Source organism: Lipotes vexillifer, unplaced genomic scaffold (genome assembly GCF_000442215.2).
Source record: "Lipotes vexillifer unplaced genomic scaffold, Lipotes_vexillifer_v1.1 scaffold806, whole genome shotgun sequence".
Taxonomy (NCBI): domain Eukaryota; kingdom Metazoa; phylum Chordata; class Mammalia; order Artiodactyla; family Lipotidae; genus Lipotes; species Lipotes vexillifer.
Window position 1 is genome coordinate 265,008 of NW_006783439.1, and position 26,105 is coordinate 291,112.

General features: G+C 35.3%; 1 protein-coding gene across 3 annotated transcripts in view; it reads right to left on the minus strand.

The window, feature by feature from the left end:
- NAA35 (N-alpha-acetyltransferase 35, NatC auxiliary subunit) overlaps positions 1–26,105 on the minus strand; it is a 96,406-nt gene that overhangs the window by 14,080 nt on the left and 56,221 nt on the right. For all 3 annotated transcript variants that reach the window (XM_007456110.1, XM_007456111.1, XM_007456112.1), the window contains exons 13-18: positions 20,880–20,939; positions 17,468–17,574; positions 7,672–7,738; positions 6,148–6,246; positions 5,360–5,538; positions 1,828–1,964 (exon numbers count right to left, since the gene is read on the minus strand). In XM_007456110.1, coding sequence (XP_007456172.1) covers positions 1,828–1,964; positions 5,360–5,538; positions 6,148–6,246; positions 7,672–7,738; positions 17,468–17,574; positions 20,880–20,939 — 649 coding nt within the window. The remainder of the gene's footprint in view (positions 1–1,827; positions 1,965–5,359; positions 5,539–6,147; positions 6,247–7,671; positions 7,739–17,467; positions 17,575–20,879; positions 20,940–26,105) is intronic.

Below are 26,105 nucleotides of genomic sequence, written 5' to 3' on the forward strand. Positions count from 1 at the left end.
TTCCCTCTTCCTCTTGCATTACTGCAGGAGAAATCTAAATTTAAAAAAAACCTTCTTTCTACCTTGTTTACTAAATTAAAATTTCAAACAGTTTGTTCCTACAGGCTAAATTTTATTTATGGCCCAAATCTACAAATAATAAAATACAGCAGAAAGTTTAAACAATAACTGTGTTCCCAAATAGTTAATACCACAAGATTTTAGTATGAATTAATTGTAATTTCTTCTCAAGTCACAATACAGGGACTTCTTTTATAGGAAAGCCATGGATACAAGTCATTTAATGACCCACCCAAAGTGTTGAAATCTGAAGGGAACACAAAGCACTATTTTGTAACAATTGTAGCCTATCTGTACCCTCCCATGAGTGATTAACAGGGGAGTCCCTCTGAAACATTTCTTTCTCCTCATGGTCCTTGGGCAGTATGCCGAAGTGCTCCGTGATCATCCTTCTGTGCTGACTATAACAGCACAACTCCAGATTTCCTTCCTTCCTGAGCTGTCAGCCTTCTGTCAAAACAGTATCAAAAGTCTCCTGCTGTCTTGTTCCTTAACCTATCTTATTCCATGTGGCTACTTCTTCTTGTCCTAAGGTCCTTTGACACATGAAATAGCAAAGTAGTAAAAGAAAAGGAACCAAAAGGTTTGTACCAATATTGTGACTCAGTTTCCACCCTTATACCTTCTGAAGAGAAGATGGGTGAGAATTAAAATATAATGACTAATTCACCCATTAAAATGCACAGGTAGCTCACTCCAATGTTACTTATTTCTTAAGTGTAAAAATAATTCATAGTCTCATGCAGCTCAATATTAAAAAAAGAAACAACCCAATCAAAAAATGGGCAGAAGACCTAAATAGACATTTCTCCAAAGGAGACATACAGATGGCCAAGAGGCACATGATAAGCTGCTCAACCTCACTAATTATTAGAGAAATGCAAATGAAAACTACAATGAGATATCACCTCACACCAGTTAGAATGGGCATCATCAGAAAATCTACAAACAACACATGTTGGAGAGGGTGTGGAGAAAAGGGAACCCTCCTGCACTGTTGGTGGGAATGTAAATTGATACAGCCACTATGGAGAACAGTATGCAGGTTCCTTAAAAAACTAAAAATAGAATTACCATATGGCCCAGCAATCCCACTACTGGGCACATACCCAGAGAAAACCATAATTCAAAAAGACATATGCACCTCAATGTTCACTGCGGCACTATTTACAATAGCCAGGTCATGGAAGCAACCTAAATGCCCATCGACAGATGAATGGATAAAGAAGATGTGGTACATATATTCAATGGAATACTACTCAGCCATAAAAAGGAACAAGACTGGGTCATTTGTAGAGAAGTGGATGGACCTAGAGACTGTCATACAGAGTGAAGTAAGTCAGAAGGAGAAAAACAAATATCGTATATTAACACATATTTATGGAATCTAGAAAAATGGTACAGATGAACTGGTTTGCAAGGCAGAAACATAGACACAGATGTAGAGAACAAACATATGGACACCAAGGGGAGAAATGGGGGGGTGGGGGGTGGGTGGGATGAACTGGGAGATTGGGATTGATACATATATACACCAATATGTATAAAACAGATAACTAATAAGGACCTGCTGTATAAAAATAAATAAAATTCAAAAAAAATTCACAGCACCTTCCTTTTTTTTTTTTTTTTTCCTTTTTGAGATTGGGATTGATACATATATACACCAATATGTATAAAACAGATAACTAATAAGGACCTGCTGTATAAAAATAAATAAAATTCAAAAAAAATTCACAGCACCTTCCTTTTTTTTTTTTTTTTTACCTTTCTTCTTTTTTTTTGTTTTTTTACTACTACGGCCTTTCTGCTGCTCTTCCATTATCCTTTCCTCTGCCATCTGAGAGCCATCGGCACGACTTAATGTTGACATCAACCATGCATAAAGGAATTCAGAGAGATACCTTAATGGAAAGAAAACGTTAGTTAATGGCAGATGTCTAAATGAGACAGCTTGGTCAACGCAGGTACTAGTATTAATAAAGAGATATTTTTTATAATGCTTTAAAAGTTTTTTTCAAAAACAAAATTATTCAATTAGATAATTCATAGATTAGATCTTACAAGAAATGGGCATTACAAATGATTAACTTTCCCTTACTTGTTGCCACACAATACGGAAAATTTTGTTTAATTTCCTACAATGATATGAGTTTTACAACTTTTCTAAAGATTTCTGGTGGGGAGGGACAAATTAGTGGTATGGGATTAACAGATACAAACTACTATATATAAAGTAAGATAAGCAACAAGGATTTACTACATAGCACAGGGAATTATACTCATTATCTTGTAACAACCTATAATGGAACAGAATCTGCAAAAGTACTGAATCACTTTGTTGTACACCAGAAACTAACACAATATTGTAAATCAACTATACTTCAATTAAAAAGAGATTTCTTGATAATTATGTATATATATGTAAATCAAATGAATGGCCATTCAATTGTTTTTACTGTATCAATATAGGTCACATTTCTCCAAAACCTATTAAGTAAACGTCTTATTTTGTTATTAATTACAAAAGGAAACAAATACAGAAAAAAATAAAAAATTATAAACATGCTAGCATATAATTTACCTGACTTTATTCAATAAGGAAATGTGATACAGATTATTCCACCAGATACTAAATTTTCATAAGTTTAAACTAACAAACAATACTTTCTCTTAAGCCAGAAAAGCAGTTTAAATCTAGGATATGAATATATATTCTTTAAATAAAATTAAGGACCACTACTACATTAATGAAAATCAAAGATTTATAAGAAATTTTATTATCAAGTTTGAGTGTATGACACCTATTCCCCAAATTTTTCAAACAGTTATAAGGCAGGTTATAATATTAAAACACATTAAAAAAATAAAACATAAAAAAAGAACATTTTAAAGCAAAACAAGGGAATTCCCTGGCAGTCCAGTGGTTAGGACCTGGCGCATTCACTGCAGTACCCAGGTTCAATCCCTGGTCAGGGACTAAGATTCTGCAAGTCATGTGGCATGGGAAAAAAACAAAAACAAAAACAAATGAAAAGATACACCTGGAATGACTTAGGTACTGTATCTTAAAGCTAAACTGAGCCCTACGCTTCCTGGCAGTTAAAGCAAACCAGTATATATATATATATATATATATAAACACACACACACATATATACACACACACACATATATATGTGTGTGTATATATATATATATTTTAAAGTATATAATTTCACATGGAGAGAAAATCATTCCCGGCAATGAATTTAAGAAAAGCATTCAATATAGTATACTTTTATAGGATACAATGAATTTTTTCCCCCATCACACTACAAAATTAGGGTTTGTAACCTCTCCTAACTCAATGAGAAGACTTTTTTTCTTCTTTTTTTTTTTTTTCTGCCATGCCATGCAGCATGTGGGACCTTAGTTCCCTGACCAGGGATCGAAGGCAGTGCCCCCTGCAATGGAAGCACAGAGTCTTAACCACTGGACCACCAGGGAAGTCCTGAGAAGATTTCTATAGGGAACTAATGATACCTTTAACCTTTTAACTATCTAACCGAAGGACAGATGAGTAAAGGGGATAGCTGGCACAATTCAGGACTTTCGTTTCAAATATCAGATATTTCAATGAGCTTTTATTAAAGTGCTTTATCAAAATTAATACACAATTATATCTAAGGAGAGTCAGTGTGCTAATATTCTATACCAATTCTCAGTTGTGATCTCAGGACCAGCAGCAGTCTTACCAGGAAAGCAGTTAGAAATGCAAGTGATTCGGTGGGTCCTACCCTAGACCTAGTAAACCAGGAACTCTAGGAACAGAGCCCCAGCAAGTTGCTTTCCAAGTGATTATGATGCATGCCAAATTTAAGAATCACTGTTTTCTACTGATTTTAGAAGGGTCCACATGCTTTAGGAATCACATTCATGAAGAACAACAACAGTGTATATATATCTTGTGAAAATACTGGAGCCCAATCTGTAATTCTGAAACTAAAAATCAGTTAAAACTAACATGAAAGTAGACCAGAGGGTACTTACAAGCAGAACTAAAATTTCTTTTTTTAACAAGAGAAGAAATGAATCTGCTCAAGTATTCAGGTAAATTTCTAATGGAGTATTTATCTGAATATCATTTGCCAATCCATTGTGCAAAAAAACATATAAAAATTGTATCTTGAGAAATCAAGAGCACAAAAGCTTCCAATTAGCTGCCTCAAACCACAATACTTGAGCATGTTCCCTTATAAAATGCCTCGTTTGAATAGGGGTGTCTAGTATGAATTAATAATAAAAAAATCCCAAGTAGCTATAACAACACCTGTTGGTAAGAGTTGTTATCTGTTTTTCATAACCAAGAATTACCTGTTAAGAGCCCTAGCAGCCATGACCACAAAACCATGTTAACAGCGTAGACAATAATGACTTTCCTGCCTCCACCAGCAGTGACTCCAAGGAATACACAATATCTTAAATACCAACTTAAATAATTTAAGTATGAATTAAAAAGATGAACTAAGCTCTAATTAGTTATATTAGATATATCTTAGATATATTAAGATCTAATATATTAAACTTAGCTGTTTGTGATGGACAATAATAGGTCATTACTATTTTAAAATTACCACAACTAAATTACCATACTTTACTAGACTAAGAAAAAGATGCAAGATAACTGAATTCATTAGCTCTCAATTTTCTTATTTCTGTGACAGCTTTTTCACACCTAAAATATTCTCAAGCATCCTCTTACTAGGTTTATCTCATCTCCAACTGAAAGCAAAGAACTACTCTGCTGAAGATCACTTATTATCAACTCCTTCAAAGCTCCTGAGACAAATCGTCAGGGCCACAGTTTGCAAGTTATACTCCCAATGATAATCTTAGCCATAATTTCTTCTCAGAAGAAAGATCTGGTTCAAATTTTGAAACTTTATTTCAGTTAAGTACATTCCACAGCTAGTACATAGTATCACTGAAGTCAGTGCAAAATGTATGTTAATTTTTCTCTTTGGAAACAACAAAAGCTCTTCACTTAATCCATTTACTTTGAAGCCACTTTTATTAGTGAATTTTAAATAAATATTACAATGGCTAAAAAAAATATATTTGTACATTGTTATGACACTTAAGATGTTTAAGATGATCTAGCTCTGATTTTCAACAGATATTTTTCAATTGTCCCACAACTAAATTTCAAATACAGTAAATAAAAAAGTACCTTAAAGTTACATTCTACTTTACAGATACTCTCTCAGATGTTACGTATCCCACCAACCACCAATTTTAACTCCAATTGCTCTCTTACCAATATATGTAATAGTACTCGTGCATGCTGTAGAGTTCCAATTCAAAGCCACTTAGAAGATACTGTATCATAATTCGAAGGTTATGGTAAAGGACCCAGGTACCTAAACAGGCCAAATGTTGCCTTTGGGGCTCCTGTTTCAACAGCATAGTGTGAAGGGCTGCATCAACCTTCTCTGCCTATCACAACAAAACATCAACATTAACTTTCTTTTCAACGTAATTAGAGAATTACAAAAACATACAGCTAAAAATAGCACATGGGCAGAAAATGTAAATCTCACCACCTCAAGAATTCATACTTTCAAATGCACCTTCAGTTAGGTCTACATTCAAACTTCTCATTTCTCAAAGCACAACATTTATCTAAACATTTCCTAAATTAAAAAGATATCCATTTTATAGTACAAAAGTAAAAATAACTGACTTCATATCTCTAGTTATATTATTAATATGGTTCTGCTCACAAATTTACTTGAAGATTAATACATTTTTATTATAATGTAAACTTGCTCTAATTATAACTACAGCTCTACACATATTTTACAATTCATCCCGATTATCAAACAAAATAATTTAAGATGTTTCAAGGTTTGGATTATTGTTTTGTTTTGTTCTGTAAACCCTTTCTTTGGCATACGTAACTGTTACATTTTAAGTCAAAAGGAAATTCACCATATTGAAAAATTAAATAGCCAAATTACTGTTCCAAAGAATTATTTTTGAAAATCTGGTCAAGGTATATGAATTGCTTAATTTTGGAAGGGAGGGCAACTTGTTGGCTCTTACCTCATCCTGCAAGGTGGCAAATTCCTCAAGAATATGACCAAGCTTATCTCTCTGTCGAGCCCTGTTATGTCCATGGATCTGAATGAGACTACAGAATGGCTGCAATACACAAACAGTTTGTTAACCGTCAATATGAAATATGCTTATACTAAAGAAAATTAACATTCAAAAGTTAACAAGTTTTCAAAATCTTGTTTAAGAGAAAAACATGTGTTTAAGAATCATGCTATGCATACTTTTTACATAGGTGTTTCTTTTTAAGAAACTCAATACTGGAATTTATCAATAGCTAGAGGAATGGCTGTTTATAAAACTTGTTTTCATATGGCAAAAATATCTTCCTTCAATCTTTAGATATTTTCCCACAAATTAAAGAGGACAGTTTCTTTTTTGCTTATGTCAAGCCAAAAGCCAATGTTCAAGGCTGACACTTCTCTGCTGCTTTAAATATACCAGAATGCCTAATAATTAGATAATGGCTAATACCTACAAACCCTGACTAAGGTTCTGTATTCCTATTCTTACCTACACAGTATTCTCATATAAAATATTGTAACATTTCATGAATCGGACAACAGACAGGATCAGAAGTTTGTTCTGATTTAAGAAGTATGCATTTTAAGATTCTTTAAGGATAATAATGTTTTACATTTGCATACTTTGACAGATATTATCTCATTTAATTGATAAGTAGCCGATAAGAGGTATAGAGGCAGTATTAACGTTTCACTTTTTAAAGATTGAGAAGTTTACAGAAAAGTAAAGTGATCTGCCTAATAACAATAAAATGTTAGTAATAAAAATAAAATCTGGTCTTTTATTGGTTTTCCCTTCATCAAATCATGCTGCCTTTATATCTATACAGATTATATATATATATATATATATATATATATATATATATATATATATATACACACACACACACACACACATACACACACACACATATATTTAGTAACTGGAATTAGGCAAGAAAGAGCTGTCTATAAAGAGCTTATAATTAAATAAGAATGATTTATAATTAATCACCTACAAGGTTTTTATTTTTCCAAATTATTTGAGATTTGAAAAAAGTTCATGCTCTCATCTAAAAGTGATAATTTTAATTTTACTATAATCCTGTTCTCATTAAGGCAGTACAAAGATAAGTGCCTGGGGATGTTACCCATATTCTTTGTTTATAAGGTCAAAAATAAATAAAGTTTTTGTGTCCATTTAAAAAAAAAAGTGAACTCTTTTCTTCCCAGACGGGGGTCATAGCTTATTCTGTTTCTGTGGTCCCCAAAGGATACAGTGAAAGGGCATCAAAAGGTGCCCTCAGTATCTAACAAAGTTCCAGGAAGACTACAGGTTATGAAGCTATCCACTTGAATGTAAGAAGAGACAGAAATTTCCTACGAATTTCAGGGAAGATGAATAAGAAATGTCAGATGAAACAATAGCACAAATTAATGCTACTGAAGATACTGCACACCACGATTTTTAAGCGTCCACCATAATGATCCAAATTGTAGTTCTTACCCGAACACAGTGAGTAACAAAGGAATCAATACAGTCCTTAGCCTGGTGATTATTATATAGGCAGCACCTGTAAGATAATATAATATTCTTGTTATTAAAATTAAACTATTTGGCCTACAAACAGAAGTGATGATTATTGTAGGTGCTACCAACACATAGGGAAAGTGGAAAAATGAGAAAATGGAACCAAATACATTACTAAGTTGAAGACTGCTAACATTACAGTCTGGGAGGATCTGCTACCTGCCTGGCCCTGGAGGAAATACAGGGCTGAATAGTTGGAAAGATTTTTTTTTTTCTTTCCCTGAGGTGGGACTGACAGTAGCCTTTGCACCTAAGGAGATGGGAAAAAGTAAACACTTTTCCTGGTGCACTGAAAGGAGTTGACAACTTGCTACTCCTAAGTGTTTGCCATAACTGAGCAATGGGACCAGAACCTCAAAGATAAACAGAGTCATGTTCATGCAACAGATAATGATAAAGCATGCAGCAGCCAGGAGAAAGAAACAGCAGGACACCTGGAACAGGTGGCAGCAAAACAGAAGTGGAAGGCCACTTACTTTGGGCTGGAAGGCCCAAAGTAAGAAAATTACTTAAGATGACAAAAATAAAGCCCTTAAAAAAAAGACTTTCTGGATCTGAAAATTAGGATTTTCAAATTTAAAAATTTAGTAGGTGAAAGATACTCATAGTAGCCTTGAAGATCTAGGGAATAACTTTTTTACAACACAGCAGAAGTAAGAGATAAATGTCATGAGGAATACAGGGGGGAAAATCTACAAGATAGAGTATAAGGAACTCTTTAAAAAAAAAAGAAAAAGAAACAGATGAAGGTGAGGCAATAACTAAATAAATAATAAAATAGGAAAAATGATCTGATTTGAAGACTTGAGGCTTTAATGACTGATTTCCAGATAGGAATAGTTGAAAATCACACATGAACATTCTGGTAAAACTCTTGAACTCCTAAAATAAAGAGAAACTCTACAGTCTGCCATAAGAAAGTGTCAAGTCATTCACAAAGGAAAAAAACATTGTAACATCTGTAACATTGGAATTTTTAAAACAGCAGGATAACATCAATAGGCTACCATGCAATGAACTTTCCTATACACACAGTCGATTCTTGGTACTTGTGATAGTTATGGTCTATAAACTTGCTGTGGACCCTGAATAGAGAATACTGAAACACTGCTGCTAGGGTAAAATACAGGGTTAGGTTCCTGCCAGCCTCTGGTCCCAACATTTTAATCAAGTGATCAATGTATAACCTTGGTTTACGTGTATTTCTTTTCAAAGACACTATACGTAATGTACATTGTTAACTGATTAGCAATGAACTCATGCCTGAGCAAACCTTATCTAACACACATATAATCTCTCTGTAAGGCACACCACAGCCTTCTTGTGCCAGGAACATTAGACAGCACATCACTACACTTGGAGGCCATTAAACTACAAAATCACCAACAAAAAGCACAAAAACAGGGGTATCTAATAGAGTTTACACTATAACGCACAAGAAGACACAGCTGCCTTGTTTGACCTCAGTGTTGGGCGACTTGAGTATTTTGCCACTCTGCACGTGTCCATGAATACAGCAGGAGGAGAGTGAATATTGGTTTGAGGGTTAACAATTACATTTTAGCAAGTAGGCAAATTAACAAATACAGAATCTGCAAGTAATGAGGATCAAACTGTAGTTAAATCTAAATGGATAATGATAAGTGTGACAATGTGGAATCTAAGTGTTAAAGATTGTTAAATAGAAAAGACAAAATGCAAATTAAAAGAGGATGTAGACACTTTCATATATGTCATATTGTCAAAAATTGAAAAGTCTGATAATGCCTAGACTATGGGGAAATTGGAATCCTTATACACTGTTGGCTGGCATACAAATTGGTTCAATTATTTTGGAAAGCAATTTGGCAAAACTAGTAAAGCTGAAGATGCACATGCCTATAATTGGCAATTAATTATATTTTAAAGTATATAGGGGAGGGGGAAGGGTGAGGTGTGATAGGGCGAGAGAGAGACATGGACATATATATACTAACAAACGTAAGGTAGATAGCCAGTGGGAAGCAGCCGCATGGCACAGGGAAACCGGCTCGGTTCTTTGTGGCTGTCTGGAGGGGTGGGATAGGGAGGGTGGGAGGGACGGAGACAAAGAGGGAAGAGATATGGGAACATATGTATATGTATAACTGATTCACTCTGTTATAAAGCAGAAACTAACACACCATTGTAAAGCAATTATACCCCAATAAAGATGTTAAAAAAAAATAAAAAAATAAAAAAATAAAAAAATAATAAAAATGAAAAAAGTAAAGTATATAGTCTATGTGCAAAAGGAGACATAATTCAAAGATGTTCACTACAGCACTGATTTCAACAGTGATAAATTAGAAACAAGGTAATATCCAATTGTAGAGAAAAGCAAAATAAACTGCAGTACAGTTAAAGGACAGATTTTAATGAATAAAATAAATTTGCTGGATAAACTTGGTCAATTTCAAAACTCTAATGTTGAAGGAAAAAATCATGTGGCAAAAGGATATACATATAGTGTGACAAAATTTATGCAAAGTTTAAAAATAAACTGATATTATTTATGGACACATATATTTGGGTAAAGTATACAAGCATTCATAAAAGTGAAACACATAAACTGTAACGTAGTGGTTACCTCTAGGACCAAAGTAAGAGAAAAGGATGAGGTGAGGGAGGAGGATTTGAAATTATAGTCAGCAGTTCTCAAAATATGCCCTAGGTTCACCTGGTGGTGATGGTAGGGGTGGCCCTTGAGATGCTTTCGGGGAGAACACAAGGTCAAAACTATTTTCATAATAACATTAAGATGTTATTTACCTTTTGCTCTCATTCTCTCACAAGTGTACAGTTGGGTTTTCCAGAGGCTACATGGTGTGTAATATTACAACAGATTGAAAGTAGAAGCAGGTTAAAATAATCCAGCTATCTTCTACTAAGACAGACATGAAAGAGATTTGCAAAAAGGTAAAACAATTCCACTTTTCTTACTAAGTTTTCTTAAAAAGTTATTTTCCATAAAAATGTTATTTGTTAATATGCAATTTATGAATGTTATGTATGTATATTAACATGTAATAGATTTACTATTTTTCAAAAAGAATAAATATTTTTAAAGTATTGTTTTAATTTCTAAAATAGTAGGTATCAATAAACAGGACCCATATAAACAAAAGCTATTTGGGTCTTTAATATCTTTTAAGAATGAATTCATTAAAATTAACCCACTCCTTGATACCTAAGCTCAGCCCTACTCTTGAGACCCTTCAGTTATTACTTACTGTCAGGAAGCTCCATTCCCTGATTTTGCATAGCTCACTCACTTCATCCCCTGATTTTGCATAGCTCACTCTGTTTATTTATATGCATCACCACTTCCAAGAGGCCTCCCATCTAAGAGAACCATCTTATCTTACCTTATCTTTCTATACAGTACTATGACCTGACATTATATATTTGTCTACTGTTTAGTCTCTCTCACTGCAAGGCAAGCTCCTTGTCAGCAGGAGTGTGTCTTTTCTCCAGAACCCAGAAAGGTATCTGGCAATAGCAGATACTAATTTATTATAGTTATTAAATAAGGGAATTAATAAAATTTATTAATTCATATTAACAATATATTTAGTATTTATAAAATTTTATCAATTTCCTTACCAGTAATGGAATTTATAAAAGCAAAATAAAAACTTTGCTTAAAATGGATGGCAGTACAGGTGTCTGTCAGTTCATACATCTGAATATATAATATATTTAATCACAGAAATTTAAAATTAATTTTTAATGATCTCTATTTGCAGATTACATGGTATTATGTATTGAAAACCCTAAAGATTCCACCAAAACTGTTAGAACTAATAAATGAATTCAGTAAAGTTGTAGGATACAAACTCAATATAAAAAACTGTCACACTGAACTATTAGAAAGAGAAACTAAGAAAACAATCCCATTTACAATAGCATCAAACAGAATAAAATACCTAGGAATAAATTTAACCAAGGAGGTGAAAGATCTGTACACTGAAAATTGTAAGACATTAATGAAAGACACTGAAGAAGATACAAATAAATGGAAAGATATTCCAGGCACACGGATTGGAAGAATTAATATTGTTAAAATGCCCATACTACTTAAAGTGATCTACAGATTCAGTGTAATCCATATCAAAATTCAAATAGCATTTTTCACATTTTGATGTGACAAAAGATTAGGGAAAAAAATAAATCTGCAATGCCTATCACAGATAAAGGATTAACCTCTCATAATATACAAAGAGTTACTACAAATTTTCTGAAAAAAGTAAACCACTTAATAAAAGTCAATGGGCACAGACGAATGGATAAAGAAGTTGTGGTACATATATACAATAGAATATTACTCAGCCATAAAAAGGAACGAAACTGAGTCATTTGTTGAGATGTGGATGGACCTAGAGACTGTCATACAGAGTGAAGTAAGTCAGAAAGAGAAAAACAAGTATCGTATATTAACGCATGTATGTGGAACCTAGAAAAATGGTACAGATGAACCAGTTTGCAGGGCAGAAGTTGAGACACAGATGTACAGAACAAACGTGTGGACACCAAAGGGGGAAAACCGTGGTGGGGTGGGGATGGTGGTGTGCTGAATTGGGTGATTGGGATTGACGTGTATACACTGATGTGTATGAAATTGATGACTAATAAGAACCTGCAGTATAAAAAAAACAAACAAAAAAACAACTAATACTAAACTTTCTTAGGGTTACTTGTATGGAAATATGTTAATATAAATGTTCCAGACATTACATGAAATTTCTAAAAATCTTATATGTTCTGGTATAATGTTATAAGCCATAATTCTGGTTATTACTTTAAAATGAATATCTCAGAAATAACTAAATTTCCTTGTCAATTGCATTATTATGAACTTTCAGCAGATCTTTAGCTGGGGTCAGTTTTTGTTTTTTTTTTTTTGTTTTTGTGGTCCGCGGGCCTCTCACTGTTGTGGCCTCTCCCGTTGCGGAGCAAAGGCTCCGGACGCACAGGCTCAGCGGCCATGGCTCACGGGCCCAGCTGCTCCGCGGCATGTGGGATCCTCCCAGACCGGGGCACGAACCCATGTCCCCTGCATCGGCAGGCGGACTCTCAACCACTGCGCCACCAGGGAAGCCCTAACTGTGGTCATTTTTAAGTCTTTTGTCACTTACAGACAGTTCTGGGTGTACTCTGGTGCTTCTGCAAAAATGTTCCTATAAAAGGGTTTCATCTTCAAGGAATTCATGGAAAAGACTCTGACAAGTACAGGTTTCTGGTAACTGGCTATACTGCTGACCTGAATGAATAAGCATTTTCAGAACCCTAATGGAAAACTGATGAATTCACGAAAGTGCTAACAGAAGATCAAGATGAAAAAAAAAATTAATTACATGGGGACTGAGTGAACTGCTGAGGATGATTATAATTTTTTGACTTTCTGTTTGAATTAAAAAAAAAAAATCACACAAGGACTCAGAGGCAAAAAATACACAAATCAATTTTCACTGCAAAGTAAAGGAGCTGTTACAGTGGAGGATTACTGGACTGAATGTCAATATTATGACATAGTATGAGTGTGTTTCGTGTTTGGTAATTGCAATCATTGTTGCTTTTGTTGTGGTCATTCATTTACAATGCTTGGTGTCAGTTTATCTCTTGTAAAAATAAAATACAGTGTGCGTGTGTGTGTGTGGGGGGGGGGAATCCTACAGGAGTACGAGAGGGGAAAGTCAGGGGAAAGGGAAACAAGTTGCGTCTTGAAATACTTGAAGCGGTAGTTTATCAAGCAAAGGGAAGAGGTCTTCCATTTATACTTTCTTATTTCAAAAACAAGAATACTTTAAAACTGGAAAACTTTTTTTGTAAACAAAAGAGAAAAAGACTATGCTCATTAGATCTTCTATTTAAAATGTTCTATAATACTATACTATTCCCTAAAAAAAAAGTCAATGGGCAAAGGATATAAACAAGCAATTTATAGAAAAACCATTCTAAATGTCCAGTAAATATCATATTAAATGCTAAAATTAAACTAACAATGAGATATCACTTCTCACTCAACATACTGGAAAAAATTAAAGAATGATAACCCCTACTGCTGGTCAGGATGCAGGGAAAGTGTACTCTCTTATACTGTTAATAGAAATATAAATTGTTCAAATCTTTCAGAATACAATCTGCCTATATTAAAATTAAAACTATACATGTCCTCCCACGCAGTAACCCCACCCTATAAAATACATTCATATTATGAAACATTTGGCAGCCATTAAAAAGAATTAACTAGGTACTCTGAGACATAAATTCATGATGTATTTTTGAATGGAAAAAAGATAAAAATTTTTTATTTTAAAATTTCTTTATTTAAAAAAGCAATCCATAAAAAATAATTTAAAAGTTCATGATAAAAACAAACTGTTTAATGTGATCCCAAATATATATAAAGTCATAGATGTGTGTGTCTTTATACACAAAGATATCCACGGTGATGGTCATCGAAATGTAGTTATCTCAGAGGAAAGATTTCGGCTGATTTTTACTGTTTTCCACATATTTTTCTACCATGTTTAAATTTTCAAGTGTGGCCATGTATTATTTATATAATCAGCTTCTGTTTCTTGTTTTAAATCAACTTACTTTCCCCCTGCTTTCCTTCCCCTATTAAATCAGCTTCCTGTTAAATTTTACTACTGAAATGTTTCTCAAACCTGTCTCCTCCTTTATATTCCCAGAGTTTAATCCTTCCTCATCTCTCACCTGTACAATGGAATTAGCCTAGCTAAACATTTTGCCTCCATCATTACTACCAATTTGCCTCGAATTAAAAAATACATATTTTACTATGCCAATTCCCTCCTAAAAACTCAATCAGTTCTTCACTGACCATAAAATAAAGACCAAACTTTACCGAACGATTCAAAACTTTCTGGACTCTAACTCCAAACTATCCTAACCGTTCAACTTTTATTTCTTTGTTTATTCATTCATTCAACAAAATGTGCTTACTGTGTGACAGACACTGTTCCAGTACCTACTACACAACAGTGAACAAACAGCCAAAACTATAGGCGCTGACCTTGTGGAATTTATATAGTTCTGTATATATGCGGGGTGTGGCGGGGGGGTGGAAATAAACATAAACATAATGAAGAATTATACAGGCTCTTATAGAAGTAAACATAATGAACAAGCAAATTATATAGTGCAATATGATTTATAATAAATATGTATTTTGTCATTCAGATATATATTTCTCAGATATATTTGGGTCTTCATCACAGTTCCTGGCTCACAGCTCCCGAAACTCTTGAAATTTCCTAAGGGTTGAGAGTGATAAAGGTGTCTTTCCTTATGTTAATGAGGTGATTGGAGTGCACCTAAGAATGGGGGCTGGTTACCAGAACCTTGTGATTAGAGGCTTGGAACTTTTGGTCCCCCCCCCTGATTTCTGGAAGGGGAGAGGGGTTTGAGTTTCAATCAATCACCACTCACCAATGATTTAGTAATCATGCCTATCTAATGAAAGCTCCATAAAAACCAGAAAAGGAAAGCTTTTTGGCCCTTTTCCAAGAGCTTCCACATTGGGGAACATGCTTCCATGTGCCACCATTCAGACTCTATGCATCTCTCCATCTGGCTCTTCATTTGTATCCTTTAATATCTTTTTATAATAAATTGGTAATCTAGTGAGCAAATGGCTTTTCCTGAGCTGAGTCATTTTACCAAATTAACTGTACCAGAGGAGGGGTTGGTCAGAACCTCTAATTTGTAGCCAGTCGGTCAGTCAGAAGCACAAGTAACCACCTGGGAAGTGGAGGGTGGTCTTATGGGACCAAGCCCTTTACCTATGGAATCTGATTCTATCTCCAGGTAGACAAGTGTCAGAATTGAGTTGAATTCTTGGGCACCCTGCTGGCATCTGAGAATTGCTTGTTGTAGGGAAGCCTATACACACACACACACACACACACACGCACACACGCACACACACATACACGCATGCACGCACACTGGGCTTGGGTCTGGGAACCCCCCTACATATAGTATGTAAGAGGATAATTGTTACGAGAGAGAAATGGAGTGCTGGGCAGGTTGGGAGAATGGGGAAGGTTTATACTTTTTAAATTGACTGATCAGGGCAGCCCTCACTGAGGTGACACTGAATAGACTTAAGGCAGTGAGAGAGTCAACCTGGGGAGTTTTGAGGAAAATACCCTCTACCCCAGATTGTATGTGAACGCTGTAAGGTGAGAGAGGGACAGTTAAGTTACAAGAATAGCAAGGAGGCCAGTGTGGCTGAAGCAAAGAAGGTAAGGGGACAGTGGTAAGAGATGAGGTCAGAGAGGCACCAAGACAGGGGTCTAACCCAGAGCACATGGGGCTTCATGGGTTCAACAATAAGGACTTTGGCCTTTACTGTCAATGAAACTGGAAATGTAATCAACACTGAGGATGCCTCCCAGCAGCAGTCCTTAACTGACAGATAAGTAAATTCTCAGGTTCCCTTGTCCCTGATAGGACAACTGTGAGGTATAATCCACACAAGTCTCCAGGGCTCCCTGACAGGACCAAACCAAAGTTACCAACTGTGAAGCACACCTTCAAGTGGCTTTCTTCCTTTTTATGTCCCACCTGCCTGCAACCCTGCAAGTTTTCCTGGAATTACTTTCTAAATTACGTTTACATGAATCTTTGTATCAGGGTCAGCTTCTGGAGAACCAACCTAAGACAGGAAGCTACCAGAGTTTTATGTGAAATGTGGCATGATTTATTCAACAAATTGAATGCTGAACCACTAACTTTTCTTAAAATATATAATTTCATACACCATATCTTCACACATCCTGGTTTCTTTCCTAAGAAATAAAATCTCCTTTCTTCCTTCCCTGAGGCAAATGCCAATAAAGTTGGCACTGTTTTCCAAAATGCCAACTCAAACGATCCTTTCCAGCATTTTATGGCAGCATGTTTTTGGGGAGGTGACTCTACCAGAATATAATTTAAGGATCAATTATCTGCATTTTCTATTTCTATCTAGATCAGATTATTGAGAAGAAATCTTATCATTTCATAATTATTTCCCCTAAGTGCCTACTTAGCACAGTGCTTTGCACACAGTAAGGGTGAACACAACTTGCTGAATTTCTGATCACTCCTTGTAAGCTTTTTTTGTCGTACTGGACCCAATATTAACTTCACAAAAACCTCAATTTAAATCTAAATTGGGACTTCCCTGGTGGCACGCTGTTTAAGAATCCACCTGTCGGTGCAGGGGACACGGGTTCAAGCCCTGGTCCAGGAAGATCCCACATGCAGCGGAGCAGCTAAGCCCATGCACCACAACTACTACTAAGCTTGTGCTCTAGAGCCCGCGAGCCACAACTACTGAAGCCCACCACCTAGAGCCAGTGCCCCACGACAAAAGAAGCCACCACAGTGAGAAGCCCACGCACCGCAACAAAGAGTAGCCCCCGCTCACCACATCTAGAGAAAGCCTGCACACAGCAACGAAGACCCAACACAGCCAAAAATAAATAAATTTAAATATATAAATTTTTTAAAAAATCTAAATAATATGTAGCAGAAATCAATTAATTTTAACATGATTGAGTTATTTTTTCATGTGGAAACTTGATTCCAACAGTTTTTATGTCTTTGCTATAAAGGAGCACAGAGAACTTGGGCTTTTAAGAAACACACACGCTATACAATGTCTTATGACACTTACTTTGGGGAGAGCACCGGAGGACTGACAAAGGACCGAAGTGCATCTTTCACCATGTCTTGCATGAGATGGGTTCCAAAGACCTTTTTGTTATCCACCAGGAAAGTGGTCTTAAAACAAATGTTATATATATTAGTAATGCTGTCACAATCTTGACATATTGTACATGTAGTTGTCATTACTGTGACATGAACATACTTCTTATAAATGCCACAGAATACAAAAGAGATTAAAATGTAAAAAGTTGGTGGAAAATTTCTTATTCCACAATGCCTCCACAATGGGTACTACTTATTAATCCCTACTTAAGGTGTATTCTGATGCAGGAGAACAAAAAATGTGCAGAAAAAAATCTCTCAAGTCAAGAGTAGTAATATTGAACTAGTGAAAGTGAACTGATGGGTCTGAATATGTCAAATGAGCTAATATACAAGAAAGGGTTTCATAAATTATGAAATATTTAATGGTTATAAATATCAAGTCAGTCAATAACCTTATCTCTAATAAACACCTTGGAATACAAACTTTCTGAAATTGGAAAAAATATAGTTAAAATAATAAATTATTAAATTGAAATACACTACTATTTAATAATAATTTACATTTAATTTTTTGCCCTTAACGATCTCAATGTATCTGAATATTTACTATACTATACCTTACTTGATTTCCTAACACATTTGAGTTGTTTCCAGCTTTTGGTGATCACGAACCAAACAGCTTTAAACACAGGCATGCATACAGGTTTCTAGGAGAATGTCAGATTCCACTTCTCTTGGGTAAATAAGCAAGAGTAAAATTTGTGTATCTGTTTTTGTAACAATCTGCCATCATTTTCCAAAGTGGCTATAGCACTTCATATTCCTATCAGTAATGCATCCTCTCCAGTGCTTGATATTTTCAGTTTTGTTCTTTTTTCTTGCTTTATTTTAAAGATATTCTGATAGGTAGATAGTGGTATTCCATTGTGGTGTTAATTTGCATTTCCCTGTTTTCTTACTGTTACGTTTATAGAATTCTTTTTATGTTCTCGATACAAGTCCCTTGTCAGACATGATCTGCAAATATTTTCTCCTACTCTGCAGTCTCTTTTCATTTTCTTAACAGTGTCTTCCACAGAATTAAAGTTTTAAATTTATCAACTTGCCATTTTTTTTAAATGGACTGTGCTTTTGATGTCATACCTAAGAATTCTCTACCTTTCCCAAAGTCACGGAAATTTTCTCCTATCCTTTCTTCTAACAGTTTTATGGTTTCACATATAGTACTACATATTTAAAGGACTAATTAAGGAACAGAACTTCTCTGGACTTTCCCCTTGGTTCCGCTGATCACATGTCCATCATTTTGCCAACAGCACACCTGTCTCATAGTCAGGTAGTACTGAGTTCCCCAACTTTATTTATTTTTTCAAATTTGTTTTGGCTGTACTAGTTCCTATTCCTTTCCATATAAATTTTAGAAGCAGCTTGTTGACATCTACAAAAATTTCTGCTATGATTTTGGGATTGCTCTGAATCTGTAGATCAATTTTGGGGAGAACTGACATCTTAAAAAAATATCAATTCTTCCAATCCACAAACAAGATGTACCTCTCCATTTATTTAAGTCTCCTTTGATGTCTTTCATCAGTACTTTGTAGTTTTTCAGTATACAGGTTCTCCAAACAGGTGTTAGATTTATACCTACATATTCCATTCTTGATGTTACTGTAAACAGTACTGCTTTAAATTTTTTGATTTGCATTGTTCATTGCAAGTATATAGAAATACAATTGCTTTTTGTAAATTGGCCTCATATCCTGTGATATTGTTAAACTCATCCATCAGGTCTAGGAACTTCTTTGCAGATTCCTTGGTACTCTACATAGATAATCATGTTGTCTGTAAAGAAACATTATTTCTCAGTTTCTCAACTGTATGCCTTTTATTTCTTTTCCTGCCTTTTTCCACTGGCTAAGATTTCCAGTACTCTGTTGAGTGAAAGTGGAGTGATGAGAGTGGACATCCTTGCTTTCCTCCCAGTAGGAGGAAAGAATTTAATCTTTCATCATTAAGTATGATGTTAGCTATAGGTGTTTGGCCCTTTATCAGATTAAGGAAGTTACCTTCTATTCCTAGTTTTGCTGAGAGTTTTTATCATGAATGGACGTTGGTTTTGTCAAATGGTTTTCCTCAATCTATTGAGACTTTAGATTATATGGTAAATTACACTTTAAACACTGAACCAACTTTGCATTCCTGGGATAAAACCCACTTGGTCATGATGTATTCCTTCTTTATATATTGCTGGATTTGATCTGATAATACTTTAAGATTTTTATGTCTATGTTCATAAGGAATATAGGTCTACAGTTTTCTAAGCTTGAAATGTTTTTGTTTGGTTTTGATACAGAGGTAATGCAGGCCTCATATGATGAGTGCCCTTGTCTCTTCTATTTTCTGAAAGAGGCTGTGTACAGAATTGTCCTGGAGTTTTGTTGGAAGGCTTTTAACTATGAACACAATTTCTTTGATAGATACAGGATTATTCAAATTTTCTATTTCTTTTTGAGTGAGTTTTGGTAGTGTCCCTCACGGAATTGGTCCATCTCATTTAAGTTTTTGCATTTATGGACATACAGTTGTTTAGAATATTCCCATATTACCATTTTAATTTGTTTAGGGTCTGTAGCAATTCCTGATATTATTCATCTGTATCTTCTTTTTTTCTTGTTCCATCTAGTTAGAGGTTCATCAATTTTGGAACCTGCTTTTGGCTGCAATGATTTTCTCTATTGTTTGTCTCTTTCCTATTTTACTCATTTTTGCTTTTATCTTTGTTATTTCCTTCTGCTTCCTTCTAGTTTGATTTGCTCTCGTTTTTCTATTTTTTTAAAATAGAAGCTTAAATTATAATTTCAGACCTTTCTTCCTTTTTTTCATATGAACATTTAGTACTATAAATTTCTCTCTAAACACTGCTTAAATTGTATCCCACAAATTCTGATATTTTCATTTTCATTCAGTTCAAAATATTTTCCAATTACCCTCAATACTTCCTCTTTGACCATGGGTTCTTTAGAAGTGTGTTAATAAAGAACCCATGGGTTCTTTAGAAGTGTGTTAATTTCCAAATATCTGGAGAATTTTCCAGATACTTCTGTTACTGATTCCTAATTTAATTCCGAAATAGTCAGAGAGCATAGTTTGTATGATTTCAATTTTTTTTAATCATTAAGGTTTATTTTATGGCCCAGAATATGGTCTTGATGAATGTCTAACACTGTAAGTCAATACTTCTGTTACAAAAATATACCACTAACTGTGGAATAGCCTTTAAAAGCATCTACCTTTTGTTCCATCAATCAATAAAACAATGTCAATACACAGTATTTGATGTTTAAAGACATATTTTGATACTAAGTGGGACTTACTTGTAATAGAGATCTTGAAAGAACACAAGGTGATTGTTCACTAAATTCACAGAAAAAATCCTAATAGATACACAGAAAAAAAGTGTCATTAATAGATTAAATAAAAGCTGAAAATGTTTGTATACAGAGTATAATTTTTACCAGACCTTCTGGGAATGATACACTACCAAAGTTAAAATAAGAAAGATAGCTAAAGATCATTTCTATAAGAATTGTCTAATTGTATGAATGGAAAAATGGATAATTTTGGAGCCTAAAATTTATTTTTAACAAACTTACCAGTAACAGTATCATGTGGATACCGATATTAAATTTGTACATCATGAAAATAACAGTATCAATAATAATTTACTAACTAATGACAGAGATTTACTTCCTACTTCACAGAAATAAATACCAAGTAACCAGGCTAACTGAATTCACATTCTCTTTTTTCATAATTAATTTTTACACCTTGCACACACTCCTCAAAGTGAATATTCTCCACCAGAGAGAGATTCTACTATTCCACATTACAAAGAAAATTAAAACAATTTACCCCACAGAAAATCCCTCAACTTCAGCCTCTAAACCTCTAGTTGTATCCACATCTGTACACAGATCCTTTCCTTGCCTACTTTAACAACAGATGTATTAAAGACTCCATTCCTTCTGGCTTTTTCACAAACATTACACACTGTCAATTATCCATACTTTGCTCTCCTAGATATTAAAATTCTTCCTCTCTACCAGATCGTTCCTATTTTCATTTAAACAGTCAGGTTTCTCTCAACTTTAAAAAGAAAAGAAGATCATCACATGATGTCACATTTTCCTCTCAACTGCTGCCTTCTCAGCCAAACTTTCTGAAGAAGTTGGCTGCGCCCACTGTCTCTACTCACTCAACTCAACTCTCACCCACCTCAACACATGTAACCTGGCGCTCTGCTCTAGTCACCGCCTGTTCCCCATTACTAAATCCAATGGACATTGATTTTGGACCTTATTCATCTCTTTCACTTGACCTCTCAGCAGTGTGACTTCCTTCTTTGAAAAACCTTTTAAATGACTTTCATGTTTCTTCCTCTGGCTACTTCTCAGTTTGTTCTGTAGGTTCAAAGTTTAGTTCCAGAAAACCTTCTTTTCTTAACCTATATATTTTTTCCTCATAAAATTTGAAGCATAAACACTCATGCTTTGATTACTATCTATACTGTAATAATTCTAAAATTTTAACTCTAAGCACAGACCTCTAAACTCTATCCATATAGCCAATACTATCCAATATCTCTACTTAAATATATTAAAGGTACCTCAAACTTTACTTCACTAAGACCCTCAAAGGTCCTTTGAGAATATCCCCCTTTGAGTGAACAGCACCAAATGTGCATGTAGACTTATAAGACAGAAGCTTAGAGACCTTCCTCAGAGCTCTCTCATGCCCCGTATTTAATTCACCACGAATATTCTATCAATTTTAGCTCACACATAGCTCTAACACTGACAACCTCACCATCTCCCTGCCATCCTTTTAGTCCAAGTTACCATCTTCTCCTCCCTTGGACTGCAGTACTGGTTTCCTAATTTATCACACTGTGTTTACTCTAGTCCCTTCCAATCCTTTCTCTACAATGCAGCCACATCTTTGCACATTCTTGATCCTATTATGTCACTGTCCCCCCCCACACACACTGATCTTTCTTGATAAAACTAATGGTTTTCCTTTGCTCTGTGAAAAGATAGAAATCCTTAATGTTGCTTAAATAGCCTTGTCTGGTCTGCCTACCTCTCTAGCCTCACCAAATCCCCCATCCCCATCACTCAGTGCTCCATTCTGCTACTTTTCTTTTAGTTTCTCAAATGTATCATGTTCTTTCCCATCACATGGAGGAGCATTCAGCTTCCTGCACCTGGAACTGTCCCCCTACTGTCCCAAATGATGTTCACCTAACTGTCAGATCTTAGCTTTACCTTCACTTCTTTAAGAAAGACTTCTCTGATCATTTAGGTCAGTTCCTTCACTATATGCTATATGTTCTAGTTGCTTTGCTTCATACTCCCTACACTGGTTTGTAATTCTATAATCATTTTTATGATTATTTGATTGATTTCTATCTCATACTACACTGAAGGCCTTATGACAAGATGGATGATATGCTTTTGCTCATCACTGTATACCAGCCATAGCACAGCACCTAGCACAAAACAAGCATGTTGGCTGAACTGATGAATGTACATATACCGTACTTGCTATCACAGTTCATCTGTACTTAATTTCTTACTGCTACTATACACCCCTAACAGGATACGGTCTATGAAGTCCACTATTTACCTCATTTAAACTAGGTATATCTTCTTAATTAATCCACAGCTGTCAAAAGTATCATCTTATGGGTTCCTAAACTATGAGTTTCCCTTTACTAGTGTCACTATCCTCCCCCTTACCACTGGTTTTTGCCCTATATGCAAAATACCAAAAACTTTGAAAATGCAGAAAAATGCAAAAAACAAAACTATCATATAGCATTCCACTATCTATAAATAGTCATAATTAATATTTTGGTATTTGTTATTCTAATCTTTTGAGAAAGAATTTGGTTGAATTTGGCTTTGTCTCTGAATATCTTTTCTGTGTGCAACAACATATATAAAAAATATATTTTAAAACTTTCAACAGGGACTTCCCTGGTGGCACAGTGGTTAAGAATCCGCCTGCCAATGCAGGGGACATGGGTTCAAGCCTTGGTCCGGGAAGATCCCACATGCCGCAGAGCAACTAAGCCCATGCGCCACAATTACTGAGTCTGAGCTCTCGAGCCCATGAGCCACAACTACTGAGCCCGCATGCCACAACTACTGAAGCCTGTGCACCTAGAGCCTGTGCTCCACACAACAAGAGAAGCCACAGCAATGAGAAGCCTATGCACCGCAACAAAGAGTAGCCCCTTCTCGCCACAACTAGAGAAAGCCCGCGTGCAGCAATGAAGACACATAAATAAATAAATAAATAAATAAATAAATAAATGTATATTTAAAAAAAAGAACATTAAACATAACTTGACATTCACAAACATTTCCCAGTATCAATGCTTCCCATGTCAATAGTTTTCTATAACATATTTTTTAATGGCTCTGTGACATATATTGTAAACATACCACAGAATGGATATTGTCACCATTCAGTATTTAAACTGTTACTAGTTTTAGAACATTACAAAGGATGATGCAACAAACACCTTTTTTCTTATTCTAAATGTCTAGAAGGAGAGTTTCTGGGCCAAGTATACACATTTTTAAGACTTTTGAGACAGACAGCCACTGGAGTATAAGAGAATGACTACTTCGCTTTACCAACATTAAATATTATTATACTTTTCAATCTAGCTGTTATAAATTGCATTTCTTTAATTACTAGTAAGGTTAAGCATCTTTCATGTTTATTTCTTTTAAATATGTATGCTCATGTCCTTTCCCAATTTTTTATTGGGATGTTTATTTTTATCTTACTGATATGTAGAAGCGCTCTCTAGAACCTGGCACTTTATCCTAATAATAACAGGTTTCCTATGCAGATCAACCAGACTATTTGGTCCCTTATCTTCCATAACTTTAATCTTTTACTCTGCTCGTGGCCCCTGCTGCACTCCCCCAACTACCACTCTGTCTCAAGTCTTTCAGAGATCCAAATTCTTCCATTACTATGCCTTCTTCATGTCCAGTGACAGCAGTCCAGGCCTGGCTCCGCCAGCTCCCCTCTATTATGATGTGTCATTATGCATTCACCCCGCCCCTGACAAGGCAATCCATAATCTTTTGCCAGAATATCAAGTTCCAACCGTTGCATTATACTTTCTTATTCCAATTCACATTGATCTCCTTTTCTAAAATCCTACAATTAATCTAGTGAACACAAATATATATTCATGTATCAATTAAGGATTAGAAAAGCAGATGGAGCACAACAATAAAATCTCTATTCTAATTCTCTTATAACACTAACTAACCATCTAATTTGGTTATAAAGCCCTGTAAAATTTAGTTTGTTTAGCTGTACAATAAACTGCAAAATGAACTGGCTTGTGCGTATAATCTTTTTTACTTTTAAGACTCTATGATTCTTATGACAGAATAAGGAAAAACTACTAAAAAGGAAACACAAAAGGAGGGAATAAAGGCATAATCAGTGAAAGTTTCACTAAGGAACAAAGACTTAAGTTGGGCTTTAATGATAAAGAATTAGTGGAGGGCTTCCCTGGTGGCGCAGTGGTTGGGAGTCCGCCTGCCGATGCAGGGGACATGGGTTCGTGCCCCAGTCCGGGAAGATCCCACATGTCGCGGAGCGGCTGGGCCCATGAGCCATGGCCGCTGAGCCTGCGCGTCCGGAGCCTGTGCTCTGCCAACGGGAGAGGCCACAGCAGTGAGAGGCCTGTGTACCGCAAAAAAAAAAAAGAACCCACCTAACAATGCAGGGGACACGGGTTCGAGCCCTGGTCCATGAAGATCCCACATGCCACGGAGCAACTAAGCCCATGCACCACAACTACTGAGCCTGCACTCTACAGCCCACGAGCCACAACTACTGAAGCCCACGTGCCACAACTATTCAAGCCTGTGCGCCTAGACCCCGTGCTACACAACAAGAGAAGCCACAGCAATGAGAAACCCGCACACTGCAATGAAGAGTATCCCCTGCTCACCACAACTAGAGAAAGCTCACGTGCAGCAAAAGACCCAACACAGCCAAAAATAAATGAATAAAAAATAAATGTAAAAAAGAAAAGAAAAAAAAATTTTTTTAAAAAGGAAAAGTTACTATAAGAAAGAGCGTAACAGAAGCACAAATCTTTATTGACCATTTATCAATTATACCCCAGAGGCTGCTGCTAAATTCTAGGAATATAAACTAGATAATCTGTCATCTCAAGTAACACAGGTACAGAAGCAACCTGAAACCAAAAGGGAAGACTTCACAGAGGAAATGACATGGGGCTAGAAATAATGTACCTCAACACTGAGGGGGAGCGACAGTCAAATGCATATATATGTATAGTCATGCAAAATAAATTAGTGTACTTATGTCTAAATAACACTATTTTTTTGCCCGTTTTTTACATTCCTAATTGAAGTATATGTCATTATAGCCTTACCAATTAATAAAACTCCATCTCTGAATGTTTTAACATTCCCCAAATAAATCTTGTGTTTCTATATTTTAACCCATAAAAAAGATTAATCCAAAATATGCTA